Below are 24,574 nucleotides of genomic sequence, written 5' to 3'. Positions count from 1 at the left end.
CCTGTCTGCATGTCAAGAGCCAGTACTATCTTTCCGTTGGAAGGACAACACTACTTCTTCAAGACTGCATGGAAATCCACTACTTCCACGTGCATTTTATTTTACTGCTCAGAATTTGAGAAAAAAGGAACTGCAATTTTACTGTGATGGATGATCAGGACTGTCTTTATGGACTGTGAGAAAATTTTAGCTTTTGACCAACATTGTATAAATAAGTGTGTGCATTTGATATCTTTGTTACTGTAATTATGAAAAATTTTTTAAAACCTGTATTGGCCACTGCCCAAAACAATTTGTAAAATTTTTTGTGGGGAGCATGGGGGCTATGTAAGTAGGCTGTGTTTGAGTGTCGTGTGTGTTTGTTTGTGACTGGCTGTCGTGTGTGCGCGAGCGGGTTTAGTTGTATAAATTAACTGTCTCAGTTTTGTAGTCTGCATCTCGTGGTCTCGCGGTCGCGTTCTCGCTTTCCGAGCACGGGGTCCCGGTTTCGATTCCCGGAGGGGTCAGGGATTTTCACCTGCCTCGAGATGACTGGGTGTTTGTGTTGTCTTCATCATCATTCATGTAAGTGGTAAGATTGGACTGAGAAAAGTTTGGGAGTTTGTACGGGCGCTGATAACCACGCAGTTGCGCGTCCCAGAATCCCACCATCATGGTCATCAAATTTGTACAATACGATGGTGCCGTCGTACCCTTATTGAGCTCTTTCAAGCAAATCAGCTTCAAGAATTTTAATGGCAACGTGTACGAAAACTTTTCTATTAATATTAATTAATATCTGACAAACTGTCTCACTGTATTACTGAAATTACAGATTGCTGTTGGCACCTGCGAGCCACTGAAATTCATACAAATGCTCAGCAGGAAAAAAAAGAACGATCGTGCTATTGGAACGGCACTTTATTTCACTGCGGCATGCTCAACAACAAGTTCTTGTAGTAGAGAAACTGGCACTTCCGGAGACGTAACAAGTCGGACGCCGCAAGACTGCCTGCCGCTCTTGCTTCTGGCTGCGTCGCTCACGAGCTGCTGCTGTTGCTTTTCAGCTTCGTCTTGAGACTGTCGAACAGCGACTCCGTGTTGTTCAGAGCCTGCAAACAGACAACGGTTCCAGTCAGGGTCACATGCTAATCTGTTCATACAGCGGCTGTAAATGCCAGTAAAGGCTCTAAACAAATGACGTGGTCGATAAGAGCAGTCGAGTTTGCATTTCAAATGTACCGCTGTACGAACGTGTAGAAGCCGTAATTGCTGATGTAAGGCTGTATTTAACTTTTGACTAGTTAAAAATGTTTATGATCTCGTTTCATCTACAAGAATAGCGGCCAGGGGTTCATGAAAAAAACGCCAACGCGTTTACAATAATGCATTAAGTCAGCCACATACCGGCTCGTGTCGATGACGTAGGTGTGGGGCTACCATTATTTCTTGCCTCGATGGCGCTGGTTTCCATGCAGAACAGAGTAAACTTTCAGACGGCGTGTCGTTTAAACGGCTTCAGCAATTACACAAACATGTACGTTCAACTTAGTTTTACTCCATAACTTCTTGTCAAACACACAAAAGAATTACATCACCGAATTTATCTCTTCTAGATTTGATATTATGTAGATAAAAATATCGTAACGCAATTTAAAAAAAGTAATGTCCATATCTCTGTAATTAATGTAATTGCTAAGACACGTTGGTCGTATTTTAAGATGCTCTGGTCACTATTCGTTTAGATGAAAAGATATTACCGTCTTTAAGAAGTTGAAAACTGTGATTACGGAACTAATTGAAATTTATACGATCCACTATACTGTGTTGCCCATTCCAGCGGAAAAAAAGCAAGACAGAATGGTTTTCCGTACTTTTCGTACTTTAAGCTGTTTCACATGTTTCTATAGGATCCAAATAGTCTCCAGAAGTATGCCGAAGGTTTGGTTCTACTATACTAGGATTCCGTCGGTAGTGTGATACCCACATATACAAGGCTGCCTATTAAAACTGTAACACTGTGAAGGTAGCATGCAACAAACGTGAACTGGTAGGAATAACGACACATACACTCCTGGAAATTGAAATAAGAACACCGTGAATTCATTGTCCCAGGAAGGGGAAACTTTATTGACACATTCCTGGGGTCAGATACATCACATGATCACACTGACAGAACCACAGGCACATAGACACAGGCAACAGAGCATGCACAATGTCGGCACTAGTACAGTGTATATCCACCTTTCGCAGCAATGCAGGCTGCTATTCTCCCATGGAGACGATCGTAGAGATGCTGGATGTAGTCCTGTGGAACGGCTTGCCATGCCATTTCCACCTGGCGCCTCAGCTGGACCAGCGTTCGTGCTGGACGTGCAGACCGCGTGAGACGACGCTTCATCCAGTCCCAAACATGCTCAATGGGGGACAGATCCGGAGATCTTGCTGGCCAGGGTAGTTGACTTACACCTTCTAGAGCACGTTGGGTGGCAGGGGATACATGCGGACGTGCATTGTCCTGTTGGAACAGCAAGTTCCCTTGCCGGTCTAGGAATGGTAGAACGATGGGTTCGATGACGGTTTGGATGTACCGTGCACTATTCAGTGTCCCCTCGACGATCACCAGTGGTGTACGGCCAGTGTAGGAGATCGCTCCCCACACCATGATGCCGGGTGTTGGCCCTGTGTCCCTCGGTCGTATGCAGTCCTGATTGTGGCGCTCACCTGCACGGCGCCAAACACGCATACGACCATCATTGGCACCAAGGCAGAAGCGACTCTCATCGCTGAAGACGACACGTCTCCATTCGTCCCTCCATTCACGCCTGTCGCGACACCACTGGAGGCGGGCTGCACGATGTTGGGGCGTGAGCGGAAGACGGCCTAACGATGTGCGGGACCGTAGCCCAGCGTCATGGAGACGGTTGCGAATGGTCCTCGCCGATACCCCAGGAGCAACAGTGTCCCTAATTTGCTGGGAAGTGGCGGTGCGGTCCCCTACGGCACTGCGTAGGATCCTACGGTCTTGGCGTGCATCCGTGCGTCGCTGCGGTCCGGTCCCAGGTCGACGGGCACGTGCACCTTCCGCCGACCACTGGCGACAACATCGATGTACTGTGGAGACCTCACGCCCCACGTGTTGAGCAATTCGGCGGTACGTCCACCCGGCCTCCCGCATGCCCACTATACGCCCTCGCTCAAAGTCCGTCAACTGCACATACGGTTCACGTCCACGCTGTCACGGCATGCTACCAGTGTTAAAGACTTCGATGGAGCTCCGTATGCCACGGCAAACTGGCTGACACTGACGGCGGCGGTGCACAAATGCTGTGCAGCTAGCGCCATTCGACGGCCAACACCGCGGTTCCTGGTGTGTCCGCTGTGCCGTGCGTGTGATCATTGCTTGTACAGCCCTCTCGCAGTGTCCGGAGCAAGTATGGTGGGTCTGACACACTGGTGTCAATGTGTTCTTTTTTCCATTTCCAGGAGTGTATATTATATAAATGGTTACTCAATGGGTTTCTCCTTCAGATTCATACATATCCAAGTAAAGGTCGATTCCTCACGTTATCAGACCGCTGCCCAAAATCGCATAGTCGCGCCGACGTGTGTTTGGTAATATTTAATGACGTTCGCTTTATCTAGCACTATCGCGCAGAAATCGTCTAATTTCAATTCTTTTTCTTTTTTGTTAAACTGTTTTTATACTTTTGAATTTATATAGCTTATCTATACATGGCATTCAATTAGTTTAAATTTCATATAGTAGACATACATCCATTATTTTGTCTGTAGCCGGCCGGAGTGGCCGAGAGGTTCTAGGCGCTTCAATCTGGAACCGCGCGACCGCTACGGTCGCAGGTTCGAATCCTCCCTCGGGCATGGATGTGTGTGATGTCCTGAGGTTAGTTAGGTTTAAGTAGTTCTAAGTTCTAGGAGACTGATGACCTCAGAAGTTAAGTCCCATAGTGCTGAGAGCCATTTATTTATCTGTAGCCAAGGGCGTTGTCTGCTGTGTCACCCCCTCCACCTTGAAACTGACTTTGACTAACGTTAAAACAGCTCAAGATAACTTTACTGTTTACTCAAATAACAGCAAAATGCTCCGATTTCTGTCCACACTGGCATCAACAAGGAAAGTTTTACTCGAAATATAATTTGGAAATTTGTGGTAAGTACCTATGGGACCAAACTGCTGAGGTCATCGGTTCCTAGGCTTACACACTACTTAATCTAACTTAAACTGACTTAAATTGACTTAAACTGACAATACACACACTCATGCCCGAGGGAGGACTCGAACTGACGACGGGGGAAGCCACGTTAGACCACGCGGCTAGCTCGCGCGGCTTAGTCGAAATATGGATAAACTTTTCGATGTAGATAAAACTGCAAGACTATTCAAAACATTTTCCTCCACCCACGGTAACTTGTTGTTACTCGCAAACTGAAAGCAAATATGTGCAAAATAAGCATGTACCAATCGATAACCTTCGAAATGCGTTGTGATTAGCTAATAGAAACGGTGTATCTGTTGGTATGATAATATGTTAAAGCAGTATAATTATTAAATTACAGACGTAGTATGTGCTACTGATGACTCATTAAGAGTATTATTGACAAAATTTTCGAAAGTTAGCTTTCTGGACCCTGGGTGTACGATTTCATCGTTTTTTTAAAGAGCGTTGTGGAGAATTATAGACTGTTGGGAGTGCTTTGAACATAAGGCACCTCTGATAATTTGTGTCGTTCATATATTTGCTTCAAAGTGATTTGAGAGATGTAGCTCGTTGTAGTTCGAAACAGTTTGTCCCGTTTCATATTTCCTTCCCATCTGTATGTTAGCTCCTGTCACTTCGATTAGTGCAGCTGAATGCCAAACACACTTTAGACGTGTTTAGTTTATGTATCGCTAAACAATTTGCAAGGAAAAAATTAAACGATTCACCAAATGAAGCAGTTCACTTTCAGCGCAGAGGGACTATAGACTGACTTCTTTCAGTGTTCTGCTCAACATCTATATAGAAGCCGAGTTGGTTGCCACAAGGTTCGCTGTTACTTGTGTGTTAGCCACTCTATGAAATTTGAACTCGTTGATCACAGCATAGTAATGACTGCATCTTGGTAAAACTATGGAATCGGAAAAATGGATTTTCTGAGCGTGTTTGTGACTGTAACTGCTATCTGAGTTATTATAACCGCTGTTGTTGTTTCCAGCAATGGAAGGCGAATCATTGGACAAGGAAATATACCTTGGATTGCGGCTAATGCACATCAAACAAAAATCACGAAGGATGGAAACAGCGGCAGTGGAACCCTGCTTTTTATGCTTAAGTACTCGTATCTGTAAAAGCTCTTCGAATCGATAAGTAGCCCCGTTGGAGCCATTATTTTCTGCCAGAGGTGGCACTTCAGTGTACTAAATGTCGCACGCTGCAAACCGCAAATCATCTGTATTTTTTCTATTGCACTGCGTACGTAGAATAAGTAAGATTTCGTTAAGACATAAAGTAATTACTGACATTAGCTACCAGTGGACATTGATTTACGTCAGTGGGAAGAAAATTTGTATCAGAGAGGGAATCGAATCCAGGTCTCCTGGTTACTAGGTAGATGAGCTGACCGTTGTGTCATCTGGACACAGAGGTCAGGACAACTACACGGACTGCTCTAGCACCCTTGCCGTCAGACCTAAATTCTAAACTTATCCTCGCACTACCACAAACATCAAAGCAGTTTTACATCCCTAGGTGCGGAGAGTTTTGGAACCTGTACAGGAAATTGGAACAGAGATCAAGATAAGCATAATTTCCGGCCTTTTTATTGCTCATGAAAACCACACGTTGCATGATGTACCATCATACAGTGAAACCTTCAGAGGCGGTGGTCCAGACTGCTGCACACACTGGTACCAGTAGCACAATCTCTTGGATTGACGCTTGCCTGTATTCGTCGTGGCGTAGTATACACAAGTTAATCAAGGCACTGTTGGTCGAGATTTTCCCACTTCTCAACAGCGATTCGGCGTATATCACTCACAGTGGGGGGGTCACGACGTCCATAAACAGCCCTTCCCAATCTATCCCAGGCATGTTCGATAGGATTCGTGTCTGGAGAACATGCTGGCCACTGAGTCGAGCGATGTCGTTATCTTGAAGGAAGTCATTCACAAGATGCGCACGATGGGGGCGCGAATTGTCGTCGATGACGACGAATGTCGCACCAATATGCTGCCGATAAGGTTGCACTGTCGGTTGGAGGATGGCATTCAAATACCTTACAGCCGTTACAGCGCCTTCCATGACCACCAGCGGCGTACGTCGGCCACACATAATGCCACCCAAATCAGCATTGAACCTCCACCTTGCTGCACTTGCTGTACAGTGTGTGTAAGGCGTTCAGCGTGACCGGGTTGCCTCCAAACACGTCTCCGACGATTATCCAGTTGAAGGCATATGCGACACTCATTGGTGAAGACAACGTTATACCAATCCTGAGCGGTCCATTCGGTATGTTGTTGGCTCCATCTGTACCGCGCTGCATGGTGTCGTGGTTGCAAAGATGGACCTCGCCATGGACATCGGGAGTGAAGTTGAGCATCATGTAGCCTATTGCTCACAGTTTGAGTGGTAACACGACGTCCTGTGGCTGCACGAAAAGCATTATTCAACACGGTGGAGTTGCTGTCAGGGTTCCTCCGAGCCATAATCCGTAGGTAGCGGTCATCCACTTCGGTAGTAGCCCTTGGGCGGCCCGAGCGAGGCATGTAATTGACAGTTCTTGTCTCTCTGTATCTGCTGCATCTCCGAACAACAACGCCTTGGTTCACTCCGAGACGCCTGGACACTTTCCTTGTTGAGAGCCCTTCGTGGCACGAAATAACATGCGGACGCGATCGAACCGCGGCATTGGCCGTCTAGGCATGGCTGAACTACAGGCAACACGAGCCGTGTACCTCCTTCCTGGTGGAATAACCGGAACTGGTCGGCTGTCAGACCCCCTCCGTCTAATAGACGCTGCTCATACATGGTTGTTTACATCTGTGGCCGGGTTTACTGAGATTTCTGGCTCTAAACACTATGGAACTTAACATCTGAGGTCATCAGTTCCCTAGACTTAGAACTACTTAACCCTAACTAACCTAGGGACATCACACACATCCATGCCCAGGGAAGGATTCGAATCTGCGACCGTAGCAGCAGCGTGGTTCCAGAATGAAGTGCCTAGAGCCGCTCATCCACTGCGGCCGGCAGTGACATCTCTGAACAGTCCAAGGGACTGTGTCTGTGATACAACATCGACAGTCAACGGCTATATTGAGGAGTCCTGGGAATTGGGGTGGTGCAAAACTTTTTTTGATGTGTGTATGTAGTGCCCATTCCCCATATTCCTCATTACTCGCGGCATTTCGCCAATTCTCGTAATAGTTCGAGCTTGGCGTCCTTGCCTGGAATCTTTCGAACATGTTTGAAAGAACGGACACCACGTATTTAAGATTTTCTTATTTTCCCTCCTTGTCAGTGCTGCAGTTTAGATGGTCGGTAATTTCTGGCCTGTTCAGGCCACAGCCCTTCCAGGTTGAGAACTGTCGGCAGACTGCTTACCCCCTCGATGGAATTGACGACGTTGGTGACGGCGCTAGAAGCGAAGCCGCTGGCGGCGGCCGCGAGCTTCTGCGTGGCGTTGATGGCAGCCTCCATGTCCTCCTCGGCCTGCTCGATGTTGTTCAGCGTCAGCGTCGCCAGGTCCGCCACCGCCGTCTCCAGGGCCGATACGGCCGTAGACGCGAGGCTCGCCAGCTCTGAAGACACGCTGGCGATCGAATTTTCGACGGCTGACTGGAAAGAGTAACCGGAAAGAGAAGATTAGCGCCTGCCGATTCACTCAGGTGTTTGCAGAGCTCTTAAAATCGATAGAGTAGAACGAGACGACACAAAGTGAGAGAGGAAATAGTTAACAGCATCCTCAAACTTTGCTTATGCTGTAGATAAGCAACTTACACATTATGAAAGTACAAATAATGCATATTTCAAATGATCACTAGGAACGTAACATTTTAAATCCACCTGACTTGTACTTTTCTCATCTGGACATTGATTCTCTACAGCGTAATTTTTCAGATTCTCTTGAAATTCACCTAACTCAGATATCTAAACCAGTAGCGAACACGTTCTCAACAGAAACTGGAGTCGTTTTTCATTCATTTGTAGGGATAGGCTCAATCAGACGCAAATCAGATAGGAGACTTAGGTTTAATGATAAAATGGCACTAGTCAAGGAGATTACTTACAAACTCATGCGGAACATATTAGAATATTGTTCAAGTGTGTGGGACCTATACCATATAGGATTAAACATGGTATTCTACGTATACAAAGAAGGGCTGTGGGAATGGTCACAGACTCGTTTGGCCAATAAGAGAGCGTCTCGATGACGTTGAGTAACCTGGACTGGCAGAAGCTTTTAGATACACACCGACTACCCAAAGAAAGATTTCAAGACCCATCTGTAATTGCATTACAACCCCCTGTGTACAGAACCCACAGAGATCGTGAGGAGTCGATTCGTCTGACGACACAAAACTCCGGCAGTTTTAAGCAAATGGGAAGTGCCCTTCACCATGAACTTCACAGTGGTCTGCAGGTTACAGATGTAGAATTAACGACCTGAACATCTCCCAAGTACACTGCCAGAATGTTTACACACACGATGGCCACTCATGGCACATGGTGGTTCCTAGTTATAAAAAATAGATCCAAAAATTTTTTAACTACAGTATACAGGCAGTTGCCTCTCTCCCCACCCTCCCCCTCCCCTCCCCCCAGAAAATCACAAAATGCAAAGTCTTGAGGATAGCAGCCTCAGGATTTCAGAATTGCTCGTCGCACTCTCAGACTTGCCCCACCATACTGAAAATCAGACCTTGTCAAAAACTTTATAGCTGCTTCCATGCATTGCTTCTTACGTCCTGTCCTATATACTCATTCGACTGGACACAGTCACTGGTGGTCTGTGGTGTTCTCTGGGGGTAACCAGGCAGTTCAGAACTAGTAGAGAGGTGCTGTATTTCATGAATTTGGCAGTGGCTTGTAGGATGTAACATTCTTAAGTTTTCCCAGAAAGCCTAGGAGGATTGTGAGCAGGCAAGTTTGCGAGTTTGTGAATTTCGAATGCTTCTAGATAGGGGTACAGTCTGAGTAGTGTTCCAGGTAGTCTAAAAGCAGGTTAGGGGTAAGTGGTAGTCATAAGTTGTGACGAAAAATGTGATAGAAATATGATGTAAACAAATTTCGGTATCGTCATATCGAGCTATTATTAAATGGATGTAGAATGCGTTTGAGATCAGGAATCGAGGTTTCAGTGAACATTGATTCTCTTGTTATAAGTTTTCTTTACATCTCGAAACTGAAGAAGAAAAAAGAAAACGGCCAACTCACCTGGATATCTTTCAGCTGGGACTGAGTGGCATTTACAAAGCCCTTTACTTTCTCGACTATCTCTTCAGTTATATCTCCTACAGTGTCAACGATGTCCTCGACTATGTTCTCTGTGACATTCTTGGCGTTCTCGATAGCGTTCTTTATAGCATCAAAGAAGCCGCCAAGTCCCGACGAAGAATCCTGAAAAAAACAACCAAACTCTAAAGAGATTCATTTTTTTTGTAACAGGCTGAGAAGGGAACTTTACTTGATCCCTTCTGTTCACTTTGCAATGAAAAGAGAACTTCTGTTCTAGTTTCTATCACATTACTGGGTCCAAAAACAACAGCATTCACGTGCTATTATTATCGTTTGATTTCTGCTTGTTGTGCATGGTCAAAATGATCTGATATTGTTTTGGAGTCGCCCAATATCTATTACGTTTTTACCAATTTTCTCTGCCTGTCCAGAGGGCATCCATGTATAAGTAAACCGTCCTGTTTTAAGCGTGTTTTTTCCGTGGTTATGTAACTGATGTAACGTGCCTCTGACTTTTGAGATATTCGTAAAAGATGGATACTGGAAAGGAACACAGTTAAAGACGTTTTTACCTGAGAAACCTTTTGACATATCGTTAACAGTTAGTAACACGAGGTGGTAGTTCCAAGAGAAGTAGTATAGAGAAAGCGTACATTGGAGAGGTGTCGTGCAGTTTCGGTCGAAGCTCCTTATCGAAATGGTTGGCACTCGTTCAGTCCACATTACTCTATCTTTCATATCGTTGGAGCTAATGAGGTTGTACTGAAAGCTCTGTTCACCTTTGATATCCACATCACAGCTGAATTTATCTCTCTGCAAGAACTCACGGCTGTTGTCAGTCTTAATAATATCTTTTGTTATTTATGAATCATTATATCTCGATATATGACACTGTTTGTAGTGCAACTGAGTTAGTTCGGTATGGTAGGAGGTAACAGATGTCGACGATATTGTGAACTAGTTGTACCGTGAAGTGGAATAAAGGGTTATTATGCGTTGTGTGAATGTGGCATATAGAATCAACAGTACGTACAGTCTGAAATCCATTTCAACAAAGAATATCACTGATGCATATTCATTGCCTTGGTAGTCGGTGTCCAGCTGTCTAGAAGAGCAAGAAAAGGGATAAATTGATGAAGGATCACATTAGTGTCAACGGTAACTATCTCTCTACCAACACGGGCAAGAAACCAAAATGCCTGACTAGACTGATTTGGGCAAAGAGTCGTTTCTTGAGGTAATTCACTTCGGTCATATCTACAAGAGATGTTGGCAGTATTTGGGATCTGTTTGATACCACAAGTCCTCTGCTGGCTCCTGCGCAAAATTTGCTTGCAGTTATCAAAGATGGATGAAGAGGGGGAAAGTACTGCATCAGTCATGAACAGGAACTTGAAATTTATTGAAACCTCTGTGCATTTTCAACGAAATCATGTAGAATTAGCATATTCAAACTCCAAAAATTGTGGGCTAAGTGCATAACAGAAACTTCATCACTGTCTTGTGCAGGTGCGTGCCTCACATATTCTTCTGGTCTCATCTTTACTGGCATCAGGGTAAAGAATCTTGAGTACAAAATTTGGTATAAGCAGTGGTTTCACATGAAATGACTCTAGCGTATCTTTCCAGATTTAGAATTTCTGCTGCTCCTTAAAGATGGGGGGTTATAATCATGCATGATTAGCGATGCATTTCATACAAGTCTCATAAAGCTCCGAGAAACATCGACGCTGCGATGCGAATCATGACGCAGTCACGATAGTTGGAATTACAAAGAAGCACTTCTCTGCTACGCACTGCAGAAACGCAATGCTTTGTTCTTATGAGGTGGGAAGTACTACATTGAATTATACTACTAAACAGTATGAGATACATTGAGCACTACATAGCTGCAGGCGCTGGACAAAAATATGTGAACACCGCGAGAAATGCATGCTTGTACATAAATGCAGATGCTTGCCAAGCCTTCAGGTTGCGCTGTTTTATTTGGCCACGAGAGGCTCTTGTGGAATCTCGCCAATACGTTGCAAGTATCTGTCGTGATCATAACAGCGTTAGTGTAGTTGTGGATGCATCATGTCGCAGCTAAGTGAATTCGAATGTGGGCACATTGTTGCTTCTCATGTGGTGACTGCTCCCGTAACCAAGGAAACCAAAGTGTTTGGTATTTCAAAAGGCATACAGGAAAAGTGGAAATGCATCACCTGCTAAGTCACAACGCGGATAAAAGTGTGTGGTGAGTGATCGTGACAGACGATTATTGAAGACGATTGTGACGAAAAATAACAGGACTACAACTGCGAAAAGTCTTTGCAGAACCAGCGAACTCTGTCAGCAGAAAAAAAAAAAAAAAACCGAATGGAGCTCCATAAGAAAGAAATTTTGGGTGAGTCGTAATTCCAAAACCACCCGTCGACGAAGGAGTGAAACATGGCGGTGGTGATAATTTGAACAGCCTTATCATGGCGTTCCATCCACAAACTCACATAACTACCAAGGATTATGTACCATTTTGTTTGATTAGGTCCACCTCATACAAAGGGTTTTTCCCAGACGAGAGGGACCCTGTCCACACAGCTCTCATAATTCAGGACTGGTTTTGTGCGCATGACGTTTAATTTTCGCATCTCCCCTGCCCTCCACTGTTACCAGACTCAATATTACTGGGCCTTTGTGGTCTGCTTAGGAGAAATGGGTGCGTGATCGCGATTCATCTCGGTCACCATTATCTGAACTCGCCACTGTCTTGCAGGAAGAGCGGTGAAACGTTCCCATGAATGCCCTACAGAACCTGCATTTATAAATTTCGAGACGACTGTAAACTGTTCTGAATGCCAAAAGATTTCCTACACTATTAGGCATAGTAATGTGTTTGGTTTCTAGTGTTTCTAAATTTTTGTCCATCTCCTAGACGACTGTAAAGAACAGTTTCTCACCCAAACGCACACATGCTGGGGCATAAATACTACTCTGTAGGCATTAAGACGAAACTGAGCTTATTTGATGCAATTCACTCAAAAAAAATTTTCGGTCCCTGCTATGATTAGGAAAGCAGAATCGGCGAGAAGTTTTGTCAATAGTCGGATGAATTAGTAACTTCTTTTTTCCTCTTCCTTTTTGGTCATTAGTCTTATGACTGGCTTTATTCCACCCACCATGAATTCCTCTCCTGTGCCAGCCTCTTCATCCCAGAGTAGCACTTGCAACCTGCGTCCTCAATCATTTGCTGGATGTTTTTGTCCTCTAAAGCTCTCTCTAGTAGCATGGAGGACATCCCCTGATGTCTTAACAGATGTCCTATCATCCTTTCCCTTATCCTTCTCAGTGTTTTCCACATATTCCTTTCCTCTCCGATCTGCGCAGGACCTCCTCATTCCTTACCTTATCAGTCCTCCTAATTTTCAACATTCGTTTGTAGCAGCACATCTCAAATGCTTCGAATCTCTTCCGTTCCAGTTTTACACAGTCCATGGTTCACTACTATACAATTCTGTCGTCCAGACGTATGTTCTTAGAAATTCCTTCCTCAAATTACGGCCTATGTTTGATACTAGTAGACTTCTCTTGATCAGGAAATCCCCTTTTTGCCAGTGCTAGTCTGTTGACGTCCTCCGTACTCCGTCTGTCATTGGTTATTTTGCTGCGTAGGTAGCAGAACTCCTTAACTTCATCTACTTTGTGACCATCAAACCTAATGTTAAGTTTCTCGCTGTTCACATTTCCGCTACTTTCATTACTTTCGTCCTTCTTCTATTTACTCTCTATCCATATTCTGTATTCATCAGGGTGTTCATTGCACTCACCAGATCAGTAAATATTCTTCACTTTCACTCAGGATAGCAATCTCATCAGCTTATCATTGATATCCTTTCACCTTGAGTATTAATTTTACTCCTGGACCTTTCTTTTACTTCCATCACTGCTTCTTTGACGTACAGATTGAACAGTAGGAGAGAAAGTTTACATATCTGTCTTACACCCTTTTTAAACTGAGCACTTTTTTCTTGATCGTCCACTCCTTCTATTACCTCTTGGCTCTCGTACATATTGTATATAACCCGTCTCTCCCAAAAGCTTGACCCTAATTTTCTCAGAATTTCGAACATCTTGCTCCATTTTGCATTGTCGAACGCTTTTCCAGGTCGACAAATCCTATTAATGTGTCTTGATTTTTCTCTAGTCTTGCTTCCATTATCAACCGAAAGGTCAGATTTACCTTTCTTGTCCTTTACCATTTCTAAAGCCAAACTGACCGTATCTAGCACATCCCCGATTTTCTTTTCCATTCTTCTATATACTATATTGTTCTTCTCAGCACCTTGGATGCATGAGCTGTTAGCTGTTAAGCCGATTGTGCGATAATTCTCGCACTTATCAGCTGTTTGCAGTCTTCGGAATTGTGTGGATGCTATTTTTCCGAAAGTCAGATGGTATGTAGACAGACTCATACATTCTAAACACCGACGTGAATAGCCTTCTTGTTGCTATTTCCCCCAATGATTTTAGAAATTGTGCGGGAATGTTAGCTATCCGTTTTGCTTTATTTGATGTTAAGTACTCCAAATCTCTCTTAAATTGTGAATCTGATACTGCTTCCCTATCTCTTCCAAAAAGACTCCTGCTTCTTCTTCTATTACATCAGACAAATCTTTCCCCTCATAGAGGCCTTCAATGATCTCTTTCCACCTATCCGTTCTCTCCTCTGCATTTAACAGTGAAAGTCCCGTTGCACTCTTTAATGACCACCCTTGTTTTCAATGTCGCCGAAGACTGTTTGACTCTCCTGTATGCTGAGTCAGTCCTTCCGACAATCATTTCTTTTTGGATTTTTCATGCAGTCGTTTCGTCTTACCTTCCCTGCACTTCCTATTTGTTTCATTCCTCAGCGACTTGTATTTTTGTGTTCCTGAATATCCCTGAAAGTTTTTGTATTTCCTCCTTTCACCGATCATCCGAAGTATTTCTTCTTTTACCCGTGGCTTCTTCGCAGTTACCTGCTTTGTACCTGTGTTTTTCCTTCCAGCTTCTGTGATTACCCTTTTTAGAGATGTCCAATCCTCCTCAACTGTACTGCCTACTGAGCTACCCCTTATTGCTGTATCTATAGCCTTAGAGAATTCAAACGTATATCGTCATTCCTTAGTACTTCCATATTCCACTTCTTTCCGTACTGGTTCATCCTCACTAATGTCTTAGATTTCAGCCTACTCTTCACCACTTCTACATTGTAATCTGAGTCTATAAATGCTCCTGGTAAGCCTTACAATCCAGTGTATGATTTCGGAATCTCTGTCTGACCATGATGTAATCTGACTGAAATTTTCCCGTATTCGCCAGCCTTTTCCAAGTATACCTCTCCGTGATACTCGAACAGAGCATTCGCTATTATCAGCTGAAACTTACTGCAGAACTCAATTAGTCTTTGTCCCAAGCCCGTTTTCTCCTGTAACCTCTTCGTCTACTCCTTCAGATCACATCATCCTATGTCTGCAGGCTGAGCCTATGCTATGGTGCGACAGCTAGCGATAAGACATTTTTAGCACCGAAATCGGAGTACGACAATTTTTAACATTTTTGAGAAGTGGATATGGGACATGCATAAAAAAAACATTTCGTTTGATTAAGAATGATGTCCTACCGTTTTTCTTTTTGAAAGTCACCGTTATTTTGTGTGTTTCAGACAATGGTGTTTATATCAGGTATTTAAATGTAGTTAAGAGTAGTACTTTAGTGTGTCTACAGGTGATTTATTATATGCAATTCATGTCACAAATGTGCCAAGCAATAAAAACCTAAGAGAAAAATATTTCATTCCTGGTGGAATGATGCTTAATGTTGTAGAATTGTGTCAGCAGTAAACCAAAAGACGTTGGGAGATTACATATCAAACTAGATAGCCTAAATACAGATCAGACAGGAACATTTATAAAAGGGATACTTACATCAGATGAATCGCTGCTGGCAGTGCTTGCAGTTGCGGCGGTAGTTGCAGAGGTAGTGACATCTGAGACTGTAGTGCTTGAGGTGTCAGCAGAGGTAGTGGCTTCAGAGGCAGTATCTGAGCTGCTGACATCTGAGACTACAGTACTCGATGAGCTGTCAGCAGAGGTAGCAGCTTCAGAGGCAGTAGCCGAACTGGTGACGTCAGAGACTTCAGTACTTGATGAGGTGTCAGCAGAGGTAGTGGCTTCAGAGGCAGTAACTGAGCTGGTGTCGTCTGAAACGATGGTGCTTGAAGAGGTGTCGGCAGAGGTAGTAGCTTCAGAGGCAGTAGCCGAGCTGGTGTCATCGGAGACTACAGTACTTGATGAGGTGTCAGCAGAGCTAGTGGCTTCAGAGGCGGTAGCCGAGCTGGTGACGTCAGAGACTACAGTACTTGATGAGGTGTCAGCAGAGGTAGTGGCTTCAGAAGCAGTAGCCGAACTGGTCACGTCAGAGACTTCAGTACTTGATGAGGTGTCAGCAGAGGTAGTGGCTTCAGAGGCAGTAACTGAGCTGGTGTCATCGGAGACTACAGTACTTGATGAGGTGTCAGCAGAGCTAGTGGCTTCAGAGGCGGTAGCCGAGCTGGTGACGTCAGAGACTACAGTACTTGATGAGGTGTCAGCAGAGGTAGTGGCTTCAGAAGCAGTAGCCGAACTGGTCACGTCAGAGACTTCAGTACTTGATGAGGTGTCAGCAGAGGTAGTGGCTTCAGAGGCAGTAACTGAGCTGGTGTCATCGGAGACTACAGTACTTGATGAGGTGTCAGCAGAGGTACTGGCTTCCGAGACAACATCCGAGGTGGTGACATCTGAGACTGTGCTTGATGAGGTGTCAGCAGAGGTAGCAGCTTCAGAAGCAGTAGCCGAGCTGGTGACATCTGAGGCAGTAGTGCCTGTGGCAGTTCCAGCAGTGCTTGTAGTAGCAGTGGTAGCAGTGCTGGAGACAGCTGGCGCAGTAGTTTTAGAAAGTCCAACGGTGGTCGTACCATCGGAGACAGTTACAGAAGTCGTAACATCTGACACAGTAGCACTTGAAGAAGTTTCAGACGCAGTCACAGAGCTTGTTACATCTGTGGCAGTAGTACCAGCTGAAGTTTCAGTGGCAGTAGTTGCATCAGACGCAGTCACAGAGCTTGTTACATCTGTGGCAGTAGTACCAGCTGAAGTTTCAGTGGCAGTAGTTGCATCAGACGCAGTCACAGAGCTTGTTACATCTGTGGCAGTAGTACCAGCTGAAGTTTCAGTGGCAGTAGTTGCATCAGACGCAGTCACAGAGCTTGTTACATCTGTGGCAGTAGTACCAGCTGAAGTTTCAGTGGCAGTAGTTGCATCAGACGCAGTCACAGAGCTTGTTACATCTGTGGCAGTAGTACCAGCTGAAGTTTCAGTGGCAGTAGTTGCATCAGACGCAGTCACAGAGCTCGTTACATCTGTGGCAGTAGTACCAGCTGAAGTTTCAGTGGCAGTAGTTGCATCAGACGCAGTCACAGAGCTTGTTACATCTGTGGCAGTAGTACCAGCTGAAGTTTCAGTGGCAGTAGTTGCATCAGACGCAGTCACAGAGCTTGTTACATCTGTGGCAGTAGTACCAGCTGAAGTTTCAGTGGCAGTAGTTGCATCAGACGCAGTCACAGAGCTTGTTACATCTGTGGCAGTAGTACCAGCTGAAGTTTCAGTGGCAGTAGTTGCATCAGACGCAGTCACAGAGCTTGTTACATCTGTGGCAGTAGTACCAGCTGAAGTTTCAGTGGCAGTAGTTGCATCAGACGCAGTCACAGAGCTTGTTACATCTGTGGCAGTAGTACCAGCTGAAGTTTCAGTGGCAGTAGTTGCATCAGACGCAGTCACAGAGCTTGTTACATCTGTGGCAGTAGTACCAGCTGAAGTTTCAGTGGCAGTAGTTGCATCAGACGCAGTCACAGAGCTCGTTACATCTGTGGCAGTAGTACCAGCTGAAGTTTCAGTGGCAGTAGTTGCATCAGACGCAGTCACAGAGCTTGTTACATCTGTGGCAGTAGTACCAGCTGAAGTTTCAGTGGCAGTAGTTGCATCAGACGCAGTCGCAGAGGTTGTGACTTCTGAGGCAGAAGAACTTGCAGTAGTTGCAGCAGAGGTTGTCGCAGAGCTTGTGACGTCTGCGGTTGAACTTGTGGTGGCTGCAGAGGGGGTAGTGGCATCAGAGACAGTGGTGCTGGTGACCTCTGTGACAGTTGTACTTGTGGTGGGTGCAGAAGTCGAGCTGGTGGTGGTGCCTCCATGCACAATGTTGTCTATGCCATTAGCAACGTCATCCACAGCGTCTTGAATACCCTGCGCCACATCGTCTATAATCTTCCCTATCGAGTCAAAAAATAGGGGTGACGCGTATGTGTTCTGTTAAAACAAAACAAAAAACATTTTATTAGCATACAAGAATTAACAGTGTTAGGCAAATTTCTCTGACAAAATATTGTTTGTTTATAAGCTATTTGATTATTTATCAAGCTAAATTTCATAATTTCCAATACACAATGTCCAGAAAATTTTAGGCTCTCGTAGGTAGTTGTTTTTTAAAGACGCTTGCTGCACATATCCTCTCCGGAAGGTTGATAAATCATACTGGTGTTCAGGCTTGTGCTGTGGATTGTTGCAGTTGGAGGAGCATGCTTTTGGGTTTTCGTGTGACAGTCTATTCCGTCCACTGTCCTTACGCTTCTCTGCTTGGAACACTTATGGTGAACGTTTTTTGGAACATTGTTCTAGGAAAATGGTATTGGTATTATAACTTATTTATAAACACATTCGCGATCACATTTCAGTGTTTCTTTTTCTTTTAGATGACCGGTTTCGATCTTCTAAGAGATCATCATCCGATCTTCATTCCTTGAAGACAGTAGGAATCGCTGGCGTGGAGAAGGTCCACCCACGCTGGCGTGGTGGAGAACACTACTCATTGTTCTCCATGTCAACACGGATGGACCTGCTCCACGCCAGCGATTCATACGGTCACCAAGGATTGAAGATGTGATAATGATCTATTAGAAGATCGAAAACGGTCATCTCAAAAAAAAAAAAAAAAAAAATTAAATGCGATGATGACAGTGTTTACTAATTAAGTTTATGGTGAACCTGCGATGGCACAGTATTCTGCAGAGAGTATTCCTTTATCTGTACTGTCCCCTTCTGCGTGGATGCGCAAAACGCGTTGTTACAGCCACTGAATAGGAGTATTTAACAAGTGAGCATTCAGATACGCAGAACAGGAATTTTTTCGCCAATACAGACTGCAAAAGTAACGTGAGTAGGGAACGGCGTAAGGTTTGCCCCTCATAAGTATCTTTACAGTTTGCATTGGCTACCTGGATCCATTCGGCTTACAGCTTAGAAGAAAAAAAGAAAAAAATAGTACGTTTTACTTGTTTGTGGCAAATGCCATTGATTTGACGTCGCTGGTTTTCATGATATAGGAAAAGAAGGTAGAACCATCGCAATGTTTTAGGAGTTGCATTGCACTTCATCGTACTGTCATGTCCCTGCTTTAATAAAATATGTTGCGCAGACATTGCGCAGCGGCTTGCAAGTGAAAGTTTCCGAGAAACTTCAAATTTGGAGCTATGAAGATCAACAAATTAATGATCTATCACATTTCAGAAACTTTTTTTCTGATGAAATCCTTCTATTTTTACTCTCTGGTACAGCTATTTAATTATTTTTCATCCTTAGGAAAACTAAAACATGAAACGCACAAAATTATTTACCGCTTGTTAAGAAGTTTATGACAACTGTAAAATTAGCACAATGATTTGGAAGATTGGCTATCACTAAGTAAATGACTCAGACGTCAGATACAAATTTCATCTGCGGGCGAACGTAGCTCGACATGGGGACACATCTAACAGGATACCTAGTAGCACATTCCCACACTATCGAACTTGTATAATATTAGTCTCGTAAATATACGACCATACAGTCAAATAAACTATAGTTTTCCTCGGTATTAATGAACATGTAGATCTCCTATCATTGCAATTAAAACCGCAGGGTGTTCAGAAAGTTGCTCTGCAGTTACAACATATGTTGGACATCACGCCCAAAGGCGGCTATTCAAGTCTGAACGAGGTTCATTTGATTGAAAACGCTTTCTGTGCATCTCATTGTGATACGCTTCTCACTTCACAGTTATTTCAGTTTTCAAGCCACAAAGCGCCGCAGGCGATTGCGATACACTACAGAGTCTGCTGCTCCCACAAAGAAAAGTGTCTGATGGGGTAAGGTCCGACGAGCGAGGGGGCCGTACGTGTTTCAAGACGACACGTGCCCACAAAAGTGCATGATGTTTTGGCTGTGTGCTCAGTAGCGCCATCTTCGAAACCATGTATAGTAGCTGATTTCGTCTTTCTTTAGCTTGCCAATGATATCGTGTATCGTTAAACAATAACTCTCACTGTTCACGGTTTCATTCCAATAATGCACTGTCTCCAAATTGCTGTCCAAAATTCAGTTTTATCATGCAACGGCGCTTTGTGTGTCGCCTAGAACGAACTAGGCCTCGTCTGTGTAGAAGGTGACATATGAATTCCTCTCAACAAACTATGTAAACGGCATGGAGTAACGGATTCTCTTTTCACGATCCGCATCTTTCAATTCATGTACTGCTGCCACTTTATAAGGAAACATTTTCAGTGTTTGCCTAACCGATTTATGCGCGGTTACAAGCCCGACATGTTTTCGTTGTGCAAACATGTGCAACAAGTTTGCTAGCCTGGATAGAGTCACAGAGTCAGAAATATTCAGTACCTTCTGTCCTTTTAGTTTAGGTGGTCTTCCAGTCCATTCGGTATCCAACACCGAGCCTGTCTCTCAAAATTTCTCAGTGAGTCGGAGACTTGCATTGCGATGATGTAGCTGACTTCGGGAATTTTCCAGCAGTGCCTCCTACGCTGAACTTGTGTATTTATCGCCTTGTCGAAACAAATATTCAACAACAAATATACTTACGTTCAAAGAACCATAATTAAAAATAAAACAAATTGAACATTTAAATACTACACATGCATTCAGTATCTTTCATCAGTTGAACCAAATGCACACATCAAAAACAGTTTGACTTCACATCAGTTCCGAGAGTTCCAGAACCTATACAGAAAACTGGCATGTAAATCAACATAAATATCATTCCCGCCATTTTTATTGTTCATGAAAATCACACATTATATGTTGTACTACCAAACAGCGACACCTTCAGAGATTGTGGTCCAGATTTCCGTACACACTGGTACCTCCAATACCCAGTAGCGCGTCCTCTTGCATTGATGCATATCTGTATTCGTCGTGCCATACTCTCCAGAAGTTCATCAAGGCACTGTTGATCCAGATTGTCCCACTCCTCAACGGCGATTCGGCGTATACCCCTCAGTGTGGTTGGTGGGTCACGTCGTCCATAAACAGCCCTTCTCAATCTATCCCAGGCATGTTCGATAGGTTTCATGTCTGGAGAACACGCTGGCCATTCCAGTCGCCTGCCGATATGGTTGCACTATCGGTCGGAGGATGGCATTCAAGTATTGTACAGACGTTACGGCGCCTTCCTTGACTATCAGTGGCGTACGTCGGCCCCACATAACGACACCCTGAAACAGCAGGGAACCTCCACCTTGCTGCACTTGCTGGACAGTGTGTCTGAGGCGTTCAGCCTGACCGGGTTATCTCCAAACACGTCTCCAACGATTGTCTAGTTGAAGGCATATGCAACACTCATCGGTGAAGAGAATGTTATGCCAATCTTGGGCGGTCCATTCGGCATGTTGTTGTGCCCATCTGCACAGCGCTGCATGGTATTATGGTTGCAAAGATGGACCTCGCCATGGACGTCGGGAGCGAAGTTGCGCATCATGCAGCCTATTGTGCACATTTTGAGTGGTAACACGACGTCCTGTGGTTACACGAAAAGCGTTATTCAACACGGTGGCGCTGCTGTCAGGGTTCCTCCGAGCCATAATCCGTAGGTAGCGGTCATCCACTGCAGTAGCAGCCCTTGGGCGGCCCGAGAGAGGCATTTCATTGACAGTTCCTGTCGGGACAACATCGCTTTGGTTCACATCGAGACGATTGGACACTTTCCTTGTTGAGAGCCCTTCCTGGCACCAAGTAACAATGCGGACGCGATCGAACAGCGGTATTGACCGTCTAGGCATGGTTGAACTACAGACACTACAGACAACCTCCTTCCTGCTGGAATGACTGAAACCCCCTCCGTCTAATAGTCACTGCTCATGCATGGTTGTTTACATCTTTGGGCGGGTTTAGTGACATCTCTGAACAGACAAAGGTCTGCTGAGCGTCTGCAGCTACGTCCCGTATCAGATGCTCTACCGCAAATTATGCGAGAATACTTCCACGACACAGGCAGCGGCCGGTAACTACAGCCACTGAGATTCGTCGTCCGATGTTCCTGTAACTACGTTCTCCGTCATTCGCGCATCTCTCCGCCTAATGATATCTTGGGAGAAAAGGAGCATCACCCAGAGCCTATATAGAATGCCTCACAGCACATCATTTGAATATGGCTACTAGAAGACATCCCAAAACTTTTCTTCAAGAGAACGCTGTCATAGGCCTGATAAGAGTTTTCAACCAAAGCGTTACGGAAATGGAAAAAGCTAAACGACGTTAATGCTGGATTTTAGCTCTAGTTTTAGAGTTTCAGCCGTATGCTTACCATTTTTTATTAAATACGGAATCGCACGAATCAAGCATTCTAACAGAAATGGCTGAACATATTTCCATTCTCAGAGCTTGGGATCACGACGTTATGGAGTACATGATCCGCTTGTGCTTAGCACGTGATCAGTAGCGTTGTGGCCATATAGGGGACTTCTGTTCTTAAGAACTGTTATAAAAATGGGTATTATTTTGGAGTTTCTCGTAGTGCTTTTACGAGATATGTGATATATTTCCAATTAGCAGTACACTTGCAACAGACACGTACATTAATATCATGTAAACGGAATGTACTAATGTGAAACATAATAATAAAGTTAATATCTACTATATCCTCTTGAGTCCCGGGGTATCTTATATGATAACTCCAGGTTTTATTTTATTTTATTTTTCTCATGAGTGTGCGCAGTTCAACCTTGTCTGGCCTGTTGTATCACGTACTGTACACATCACACTTGCACAGCTCACTTGTTCATCCTTCTGCCGAGTACCATGAGGCGTCAGCATTGATTGCAAACTTCATGGCATGTCTCGGAGAAACAAAGGTAAAGACATATTCTTTTCCTAATAACAAGTGTCTGCAAGTGCTTTAATAATAATAAAACTATGCAGACAATCCTCTGTTAATAGTTAATTATAAATTAATGTTGCCACTAATTTATAAGGTTTAAACTTTTGACTGTCATGTATGACACCTCGGGACTCAATGCCAACTTTACACCAGTGGAAGTGGGGCTACATTTTTTTTTAGCTTGATTGCCATATTCAGAAGAACAAGTCAAAATGCTGGGCAGAAGGCTGCGGAGGCCTTATCTTTGTATGGTGTGAGCACTCCAAAAATGTTCCTTTGCTTCACTACTGACAGGAATTCCGTTAACACACTTCATAAAAAAATAAATTAAATTATGACAAGTAATATTAACTTAATACTGATCCGCAGGGTAATAGCAGGAAATCCAACACTTCTTTGGAAAAAATTGCTATGGTAATTTTGTTTCCGTCTTTCGGATTGTTTACAATAGCCGACAACGGACCGGAGAGCGGTGTGCTGACTCCGTTCCTCTCCGTACAGCGTCAGATGCCATTGGCAGAGGATGACACGCCGGTCGGTCGGCCGGTCCGGTTTGGACCATCTCTGCCAGAACGCGGAGCTCTGGTTTCCTATGTTATCAGGATAACAAACACAGTACTGTTCACTCCTGAGCGAGTGGGATACCCATGTGGCGCGCGGGATTAGCCGAGCGGCCTGAGGCGCTGCAGTCATGGACTGCGCGGCTGGTGACGACGGAGGTTCGAGTCCTCCCTCGGGCATGGGTGTGTGTGTTTGTCCTTAGGACAATTTAGGTTAAGTAGTGTGTAAGCTTAGGGACTGATGACCTTAGCAGTTAAGTCCCATAAGATTTCACACACATTTGAACATTTTTTTTGAAACCTATGTGTTCATATCGTTTCCCAACGCAACCATTAATAAACGTGACATTCGTAGGTTACATATAACTAATCATGGTTGATGATATACCTTCAAAGCAACTGCTGTAATTATGGTCAAAGAAGGACGAATTCACTAATGATAGGTTCAAAAGTATCGGAATTACCTCTTGTTGATGTAGCTTAATTTGCATTTACTCAACTCTAAGGAAACTCTCTCTTAGTACAACAACTGAAGTTTTCTTTATAGCTTTCTATATTTTCCTATAATTATTCAATAACTACACTTTATTGGAAAACGTAGAATTATCAGCCATCTAAGAACACGAGTAATCAGAATACCTGTTTCGGGAATTGTGTATGATACTATCGACTTAGGAACTGTACGCACACCCTAATTGTTGTGCATTATTCATTAGATTCCAAATAGACACTCATTCCAATAATATACATACAAACGGTTTCAACATTAGTCTGCAACTTCAGTGTACATGTAAAGCTGTCAGAAAACCAAAAGTTGGCTTCATCTCATACTGCTTTCCTATGTGCGGTCATATTTGAGGTGGACTGTTGTTGGCTTCCTCCGACCTTTGAAATGGGTTTACCAGCCAGTTACTGTGGGGACCGACAGCCGAACTTACACTACTAACCACGGTGCAGCTCGGTATTTTTCTCATTATAACATTACCAGAGGGGAAAGAAGTGATAAGTGACAGGCAAAAGTCCTAGCATTGAACAGGCATCGAACTGCAGACAATGGGATTCGTAGGCTGCCACTTACTCATACGCCTATATATACTACCATCACATATTTAATTACATAAGCAGTTAACGATTCCTTCGTGGGTCTTGTGTACAAGACCTGAGATCACCAAGGAAGGGAGACTAGGACGGCGTCCCTTACCTGCACCACGAACGACAGAGCGAGGAGAATCACCAGCTTGGGAGCCATGTTGCTGAGCCCTGGAGTGTCTTGCCGAGGGCACCACAGTATTTTTATAGCGGTGCACGGTCTGTGCTCACACC

At 44.3% G+C, this 24,574-nt stretch overlaps 1 protein-coding gene across 1 annotated transcript; it reads right to left on the bottom strand.

The window, feature by feature from the left end:
- Window positions 1-882: 882 nt before the first annotated feature.
- LOC126236729 (serine-rich adhesin for platelets-like) lies at window positions 883-24,574 on the bottom strand. Its single transcript, XM_049946254.1, has 5 exons — window positions 24,453-24,574; window positions 15,380-17,794; window positions 9,417-9,599; window positions 7,584-7,817; window positions 883-1,091 (listed from the first exon to the last, which is right to left on the bottom strand). Exons 1-5 carry the CDS (start codon window positions 24,498-24,500, stop codon window positions 1,020-1,022), a joined length of 2,952 nt encoding a protein of 983 aa, XP_049802211.1. The 5' UTR covers window positions 24,501-24,574; the 3' UTR covers window positions 883-1,019.

The sequence above is a fragment of the Schistocerca nitens genome, chromosome 2 (genome assembly GCF_023898315.1).
Source record: "Schistocerca nitens isolate TAMUIC-IGC-003100 chromosome 2, iqSchNite1.1, whole genome shotgun sequence".
Taxonomy (NCBI): domain Eukaryota; kingdom Metazoa; phylum Arthropoda; class Insecta; order Orthoptera; family Acrididae; genus Schistocerca; species Schistocerca nitens.
The sequence above is the reverse complement of the archived record's forward strand: the minus strand, read 5'-3'. Positions and strand labels throughout refer to the sequence as shown.